This window comes from Pelobates fuscus, chromosome 5, assembly GCF_036172605.1.
Source record: "Pelobates fuscus isolate aPelFus1 chromosome 5, aPelFus1.pri, whole genome shotgun sequence".
Classification (NCBI taxonomy): domain Eukaryota; kingdom Metazoa; phylum Chordata; class Amphibia; order Anura; family Pelobatidae; genus Pelobates; species Pelobates fuscus.
This window is the reverse complement of record NC_086321.1, coordinates 149,969,900-149,979,229: the sequence shown is the minus strand read 5'-3', so window position 1 is coordinate 149,979,229 and position 9,330 is coordinate 149,969,900. Positions and strand designations below refer to the sequence as shown.

The window sequence follows — 9,330 nt, the reverse complement described above, 5'->3', positions numbered from 1 at the left end:
GGAAAACAATGAAGCGTACTGCCAGATTCACCCTCCTATTTGTGTCAAAAATATACCACTGTTTTACCACTCTTTATACCGTGTGTGTGTGTGTGCGTGCGTGCGTGCGCGCGCGCACACACACACACACACACACCCCCGACACTTGACATAGCTTTTTTGAATGTGTCTGCCTGTTCACATACATTCTCATGTGCCAAGCGTCATAGGCTTTCAAAAATTTAGTCTGAGGCTGTCACAGCACATCCTAGCATACAAACATCACAATTCCTTTACCAAGGTATTGGGTTATGTATGCATAATATATTTAAAAACAAAAACAAAAACAACAACAACAAAAAAACACAATTTCCAACTCTATCCATCCTCATTTAAATCATTTGATTGTGTTCCGATTACCATTGTTTATTTTTCTATAACACGGACAACTGGACAGAACCATTCTCTTTATCAAAAGTTCACCTCCTGCATCTCAAGCACTGAAGGAATTATCGCAACGTTTTCCAAACACATGTAAACAGGGAAGAGAGTAGTGGGGTTGGAGGGGAATAAACAAGGACATTTATAACAAGTGAAACAGATGGCATTACAATATTAAATAAAAGCAAAAATATAAAGAATAACAGAAGATATCCAGTATGAAACAGAAGAGCTACAGAAAGTCCTGTTTGGTGATTTATGGCTATCTTTTGAGTCTCTGAGGATAGTTAGGTTCTTTTTTTTTTTCTTTTTTTTTTATATTACAATGTTTTTTTTTCTTTCTGAAGTCCTGTAGTTAGACTCCTTCGCTGCCAAAGACACCCTGCAAAATGGCACAAGGCCTGGTGGCAGGAAAGAATTGCAGTCCTACGTGCAAATCGTTCATCACTTTCCATTTACAAAGGACCAGCAAAAAGGGGTTAAGATTGGTAAATATCACCCCCGCCTCCCCCCGCCCTCTAGTTGCACGCAGAGTCTGTGAAATAAATACATTCAGAACTGCACATACATAGTGAAACAATACAAACACTGCAAAAGTCTGCACCATCTTTGATTAGTTCTTTAAGAGCAGGCAAAATGAATGACTTAATTTTCCATGGGTTGTTTCTTTTTTGTGAACCTCACGTTTGTGTTCAGATCAGTTAGTGATTACGGGTTTACTAAAAGTGGACGGGCTATAGGGTGTAATCATTCAATGATGAGCAACATGATCAGTTATACATTCCTTATATAAAATCAACAGCCCATCAGGTCTATGAAAAAGAGTGGGAAAAAAGTGTGTGCGTCAAAAGAACAAACTGTACTTTTAAAAAATATATATATTAAGTTAAACTCATCGTATTTGTGAAAACAAACTTAAGCACAGATACACACCAGAAAAAAAATAATATATCAGATATGTGATATTTCATCTATGCAAATACCTAGATTTTAGTGTAAAGGTCATACTTTCTGTGGCTCTGCATTATAACTACAGACCAATTTAAAAACAAAATCTTACGGTGTGCACAGTGAAAACTTTACATTTTAGATCAGGTGATTAAAAACTCACCAGCAATACAGCTCTACAAAATGGGAAAATGCTAAATTGGCCCCACGCATATTACAGAGATGTACACTTTCAAATAAAAAATAAAATAAAATATATTTCCAACAAAATAGATTTTAGCCCATGGTAAATTGAAATCAGTTTTGCCTGGCCTGTCAATGAGGTCTGAAACTGCAAATATTTATGTAAACAATGAGATATAAATAGTCCATTTGTTTTTTTTTTTCTGAGCTCAGTTGGTTTATTCAAAATGTGCTTTGGTTTAAAAAATAGTTTATGGATTTGGGTACAAGCTTTTTTTTTTTTTTTTTAGGTTTCTGATTTTATAATACATCCTTATTTATACATTTTAAAAATGGTTGTCTCCTGTTACTCCGAAAAAAATAATAATTCAGGAACTCAAGTGTTTTTCGCTGCCTGCCGCCTTATTACATTGAGAATTTGCTGCATTTCATGTTTAACAGCAGGTTTCATGTATGCTGAATATATATATCCCTATCCCTCCCAACCCCTTCTACCCAGGTCCCAAAAACCTCCCAAAACTCTTACTTTTTTTTTTTAAACTTTTTTTTTATATGAAACTAGTGTTTTGCTTTTCTCATAAAATACAGAAAATGTTTGATACAATACTATGTCATAGAAATGCGGCTGAAAGTTTGATGCCCAGAGGTAGCCAGTCCCTGATGTTTGAGAAATATTGTTAATGTTGTCACAGTTTGGAATTTTTTTTCCTTTATATTCAGTCAATATAACACAAACCACAAATCTACATAGCTTTAAAAAAAAAAAAAAAAAAATTAAAAAAAAATTTTAAAGGTACAATACTCCACTATACACAGACTTTGTGTCGATAAGTGCCGAGAAAAAAAAAATCAAATAAATCATGCCTATATAAAAAAAAAAAAAAAAAAAAATTATTTTATATATATATATATATATATATATATATATATATATATATATATATATATATGAAAAATTCTGGGAGTTAAGTTTCCAATCCTTATGGGGTGAAGGTGCAGTTTGTATCATTCCTCGCTAAAAAAGGGTATATTTCTAAAAGTCTTTAAAAAGGTGTATAAGCAATGGTTAGACAGTGAGGTGTACCAATTTTTGGTATCAAAAGGTTAAACTATTTTAATATAGAAAACAAGGTAGGAGAATAATCCCCCAAAATAACAAGCACAACTCATGCCAACACTTTTGCTTCCAGAGAGTTGAAAAAACTATAGTGCAGCTCTTCTAAAAGCAAGCAGAATATTTTACAAAAAATAAGTGATCATGTCAGGAAAGTAACCTAGGAAATGTACAAGTAGATTAGGGGAAAGAGTAGGGTAAAAAAATAAATAAAAAAAATAACTGAAAACAGATAACCAAGTCTGAATTTGAAAGTCTTAAATTAAGGATTAGGTCTTTCCTCCAATCATTTTGTGGGTGGTTGCCGACGGAGAATAACTAAATGTCAGACTGTAAGAATATATTTTTAATTTGTGGCCAACACCTCTGCTGCTCTTCATGGCTTAACCTTCCACTGCCCAATTCATGACTAGATATTAAAAAGTGCATCCCAACTTTGGTAAGTTTTTGTTATTTTTAAATGATGGCCATGAGCTCATTTGTCACTCATGTTCGATTACTTTAATAAAAAAGTCAAATAACTCAACCAAAGCTGTACACTGTAAACCTAGGTGAAACCCAGTCAGTCAAGAGAAGAGCGATACATGGCCTGTACTCTGGGAATTACATCAGCAGATGGTGATTGTATTAAACAAGTAAATTGTGATGTGGATCACTTTAGCTTTTCCTAGTATTTATGAAGGCAACTTCTGTATTTTGACAAGAACAAGTCATTAAAATAGTTTATTTCATTTGATTACTAGCTCTTAAGCAGGGTTGGAGAAAAAAATAAATGTTTGTTTAGTTGTTTACTCTGTTGTATTTTAGGGTAAACTTCCCCCTCCGCCCCCAGTCAAAAATAACAAGTCGAAAAAAAAACAAAAAAAACCTGCAACGTACATTCAAATTTCTCGTGTTCTGGCAAGTTATGGGAATACACTTACACACACAAAAATGTTCTTGGACTTGTTTATATCACAGCCAACACTTCCCATTAGCTTGCCTAAATGCAGATAAAATGTCATTGCTTAATCATTGCATATTACTCTTTCATTTTAAGTTTTTATAGTTTTTGTTACAAATAAATCATTCAGACAAGACGGAGCTTTTACCAACCATATTCATATGGAAACAAATTTAAATAAAAAAAGAAAAAAAAAAGAAAAGGGGGGGTGGGGGGGAGAGGAGAACAAAAACAACAAATGTATCTCCCAATACATAAAAAGAAACAAAGCTGAATAAGAATATCTTGTGCGACACAATAAATGGCATCCTATTTCTTTAGTATTGATTTTTTTTTGGTCATAAACAAACAGCAACAAAAGCAAAACAAAAATATCCACAAAAATTAAATAGATCATTTTAGCGATATGGTATTGGGGGTGTTAAATGTAAACTACCATCAACACCAACCTGCTCAAAGCTGGAAGAAGGCATTGGAGTTCTTAAAGGAAGCTCTCTGGTGGTGGTAGAATATGAACTGCCTACGGTGCAGATGTGTGGGTGAGGGAGAGCAGGTAAATATAAACTTTGGTTAAGAATTATCCATTTAAATTTTCTCCAAAACATATGCCATATCAGGGAAAACCCACAAAGAGCATTTTCCATACCAAGTCATCTCATTTTTATATCTAGCCCATAGAGACCCTTTTCTGACATAAAATGTAAGCATAATATGCTTATATAGACTTAATAGCCGGTTGTCAGTGACCATACATGGTTTCCTCCTAAAATACATGTTACAATTACAACTCCTGCTGCATCACAGGATCCATCCTCTGATTAAATGGTTAAACTAAAGGTGAGATATACATGTTAAATAAAAAAAAAATAAAAAAATTACAATTGAACCTTTTCTCATTTTAGGGTTAAATTGATCAAATAATTTCCAACTGGAAAAGGCCTTTAACCACTCAGTTCAAACTCATATGCCATAAAAAAAACACCACTTTTGTAACTGCATCAGTTAGTTTTGGGTACATTTATGCTCTGATAGGTTAACAACACCTTTTACCCCAGTGAAAACTCAAGATTATTTAGAACGGCATCAAAATCCTAAACTTCAAGCAAGAAGACTACATTGTCTGCACCAGCATGGCAACATAGGGTACTTTGTTTGATAGTATTTCTTTGGCCTATTTTTATTTTTGGGGGGCAGGATAGAGAGCAGAGCTTTGGCCATAAACAGAGTTGGGCGGTTGACGTTTCCATATACAGTCTGCTTTTTGTGCCTTTTTAGGCTTGTCATTTAATTTAAATCTTCTAAATTTATACATTTACTTACATTGGGGATAGGGGGTGAATACATAAAGTTCTAATTGAAAAAGCTGCTTACAGTAAAAGCATCTTATTTAAGAGGTAGCAAATAAATGACCAGTCTATAGCATCCCTCCACCGTACAGCTTTCTGCACAGAGCATGCGACTGGTTGACAAACATACAAAACACACACACAAAGAAGAGTGAGTACCTTGTACAGACAAAAACATTTGCCTGAACATCTATTTGGTTCTATGAGCTTTGCTTCCAGAAAAACTCTACTGGCCAGTCTGGCAGCAAAGACTTTGTTTTTCCTTTCTAAATTGGAGCAATTACCAGTGCCCGGCTGTCCTAATACATTCAGGGTAGGACATATAATGCTATATTTTGGCACTGGCAGCATCCTACAGCATGATAGGGTTTTTCAATGTACACATGAAGAGAAAAGGCTAGAATCCAACCCCCATCACCCCAAAAAAATATTACCCCAAAACTTCCAGTTCAATAATTCACAGATTCAAGAGAAAAAAAAATAAGCCCAGTCTGCCACAACCTAGAGACAAGTACCTATAAGAGACAGGAATATAAAACAGGGGTGTAGCCTAACATAACAGAACTGTACTCCCTCCCACTAGTTCACATGGGTGCAACTTGTAAAACAAAAAAACATTAGTTTCTAGTCAGTGTTGAACGGGTTTTTATGGAGGTTGTTAAAGAAAGATAATACCAAGAAGGAACATGCAAACTATTCACAGCCATGAAACACCAAGAGCCCCAGAAATGTGCCAGCCAGACTCCAGCTATCTCTGCAATGGTGTATGAAAGAGGCACCCTGGCATGGACCTTTCTAGATGCACCCAGTGATAAATGTGGGAGGGAGTTGTGAGGTTTTCTTGGTTTTTATATGATAAACAGGAGGCCAGCATCTCCTCAGACTGGACAGATGTAGGCAGTGCCAAAAATGCAGAAAGGGATAGTTACTGAAGGGCACAGAGTAACATGCCACAGGCAATAATATACATTTACCCTGCCCCAAATTTACCTCACCACCCTTTAAACCACAACCAAAGACCTGACTGCAAAAATATATATATAAAAAAACAAAAAACAAACAAACATGGTGCTTCCCTGCATATAAGAACTAAAATTATAGTTCTGCCAATATCATGCAGGTACAGTGCAGCCATTACTTATGAACAGGGACCTTGAAGTCTTGGCGTAGGTGCTGAGAGAATGGAAAGTAAAAGGGGTTAAGGGTGACTGGGATTTCATGTTTTAACTCGAATGAGTTTCACGGAGGGAAGCGGAGATGCAACATATCATAGACTTCCTCTGTACCTTAAATTGAGATGCCACAGTCATTAATTACATTTTAAAGCTCAGATGAGACCTTACACCCCCCTCTTTACCATCTCTGAGACAACCTAACTGGAAAACAGGGTACCCTTAAAGCAGCAAGTCATAAGGAAGGTAAATTGGTTTGTGTGTGTGAGTTTGTGTACAAGAGAAGCACATTCTTAGGATGTCACATAAGTCTTTGGTTTATGATGGGGAGGTGTGCATACGCAAATGACTTATCAAATTGCGCTGCTGGGTGAATTTCCCCCCACAGAGCTGACATTCATAGGGCTTTTCCCCTGAGTGGACCCGCATGTGCTCAGTCAATCGATATTGCCTGGTAAAGCGCATTCCGCACTCTTCACAAGCAAAAGGTTTGAGCCCCAGGTGGCTCCTCATGTGGCGGGTCATGGTGCCCCGTTGAGTAAACATCTTGCCACAGATGTTACAGGGGAAAGGACGGGTCAGCCAGTGTGTCTTCTCATGCTGTCGAAGTGTAGCTGGATCCTTGTAGCTCCTCTCACACACTGAACATTTAAATGGCCTTGACTCAGTAGGGAAGGTGGTATTTGGAGTGGACAGGTCCTCTGCTTCCTCTTTACTGTACGAATCCTCCTCTTTGATGTATAGCTCCTCTTCGGTGTGTGTTTCCACATGGGCATTCAATTGCTCAGAGTTAGGAAAACCTTTCCCACATGGAATACACACATATAGGTTATCACCAAATGGCACAGTCTCAAAACCTTCCTGACGATATACATAATTGGCGCTAGGATGACCACTGCACTCATTCTCACTATGTCCACTCTCCTCACTGTTGTCCTTGCCATTCTCCATATCTTCTTTGCACTGGAAAGTCTGGTCAGAGCTGTAGACACCTCCAGAAATCCTTTCCTTTGACAAAGGTCCAACAATTACTCCATTGGGTATTGTCCCATCTCCTTCCTCTACAGGCTTCTCCCCTTCACTCCTGTCCCAATCTTTTAGACGGGAGACGTGGCGGAGATTTTTCTTTGGCCCCGCTTCACAATGGTTCTCATCCACTTCCATCGATTCATTGACATCTCTTTTCTGGAGGCCAGATTCTTCGTATGAGGCACAGTTGGTTACAGATGCTGAGGCAGACTGGGGGGAGCCTGTATGGCTGTCTGAATGCGTACCTTCATCTTGTCCAGGTAAAGATGGGCTTTTTTTGGAAAGGTCAAGGCCGAGATCCGGGTCGCTTCCATTAGTGCTGTTATTGAGGCTATTGTTGCTTCCTGTACCTCTATTTAAAGGGTGGCTGTTGTCCTGCTTGGGTGTGCTGAGAAATACCTCCTCTTCTGGCCCAGTACCTTTGGATAAGTCATTTGAATGTGTTTCCTTGGTGCAGTCTGTGGACCCGGAGAAGCGCATGTGAGCCAGTGTAGGAGCAGAGAGTCTGTGACTCCTTCCCATCCTTCCTATACTAGGTACTCCAAGCTTCCCAACGAATGGCTTTCCAGCACGCTTGAGTTTCTTACGGCATAGAGCTGCCAAGTCATGAAGTTGGAGGTAGCTTGCTGCAGTGAGCAGAGCATTGAAGTTTTGCTCTCCTGGCTGGTCTGCGGATGTTAACAGTTTACCAGTGTAGATAAAGTCCAAGATTTGACGGAAAATTGATGGGTTCACCATGTCCGTATCCAGATTGATCAGGTTATCATGGAGAACAAGGGACTTGAAGTACATGCTGCTGGCAGCCAAGATGTTCTTGTGGGCTCGGAACAGGGCATTTTCTACAACAATAATTACATCACAGAGGAAACCTTTGGCTCGTTGCTGGTTCAGCTGAAGCAGCAGTTGTTTGGCATGGTTTGGCAGATCCATTTCCACCGTATCTTTTAATGTGCTTGGCCTGAAAGACAATAAAAGAAAATATAAATAAATAAAATAATAATAATAAAATGTTTAAATATATTTTTAAGTACATATCAAAACATTTTAATCGAATCTTAACCTCAAATATACAACATGATGGTCAGTCAGCTACAGCATTCTACTTATAAAAATATTAATTTATATATTGAATGAAAATATAGTAGTCCAACAAATATTTCCCAGGGAACAAACATGTAAATCTGCTTTAGTAAATTACTGTTTAGCTATAAAAGCCAGACAACAAAAATCTGTTTTCCTGTTTCTAAACAAAGCAATTCTATCCCAGCTCCGATATAATTTTTGAAAGTAAAATCTTGGACATGCAGTTCATCTTGGACTCAAATTCCTAAATTTCGGTCAGTCACTTTCAGATATGTCCAACAACTAACTGAATAATCCGTATGGAAGCAAATACAACTGTTCAAGTGAAGGAGCTCTAAAAATTGCAGTGATCAATACTTAATGGAGTTCAAATTCAAGAAGAGGCGCAATTTCCTTAAAAATATGTTTTGAATACGCCGCTTTTAGAACTTTGTCATTCTTTAAGCAGCACTGCATCTGTGTTTCAAAACAGAGGACATGTCCTTTTAAACATTAGGGTTATGTAACGTATTATACTTTATTCAAAAGGAGTGCTCAGTATTAGTGTGTTTTCAGACCACAAAAGTTCAACAAATTAGCTTGTTTAAAGCAGTATACTAACTCATCTGGAAATTGCACAGCTAAATAAAGCATTGACAATTACAGAAAGAAAAGTTAACACGTAATATATGATTTTAATTTCTCTTTAACTGTATAAAGATTTAGCAAGCAACATCACAATCCAGTTCCGTCCAAGAACAATCAAGGTACACAATGCAAAGGAGAAGATAATGTTTTGCTCTCTCCTTTTTCACTATTCTCAATGGCAGAAAGGGGCACAATTTATAGCGATAAATGACAAACCATATAGATTTCTGCATTTAATTCTACTTTTCAGTATGATACACATTGTTTTTTTTTTTTTGTTAAGTCTAAAAAGTAAATGTAAATGCAGAAATCTATTTCTCCATGGCACTGATGTTAACCCACACCTGAATTCTCCAGACCAGCAAACTGCTAAAACTTCAGCTTTTATAGAGGTGGTCACACTTGCTAATTAATCAATCAAGAACATTTGATTAGCAGCACATGTCTGCTACTTAGCCTCCTACT

General features: G+C 37.2%; 1 protein-coding gene across 1 annotated transcript in view; it reads right to left on the bottom strand.

Annotated features, from left to right (window-relative positions):
• Positions 1–3,858: 3,858 nt before the first annotated feature.
• The window catches only part of HIC2 (HIC ZBTB transcriptional repressor 2), a 43,588-nt gene continuing 38,116 nt past the window's right edge, over positions 3,859–9,330 (bottom strand). Inside the window, exon 2 of the mRNA XM_063454470.1 lies at positions 3,859–8,113. Within this exon, the coding sequence (XP_063310540.1) occupies positions 6,445–8,085 (1,641 nt within the window). The 5' untranslated portion in view covers positions 8,086–8,113 and the 3' untranslated portion in view covers positions 3,859–6,444. The remainder of the gene's footprint in view (positions 8,114–9,330) is intronic.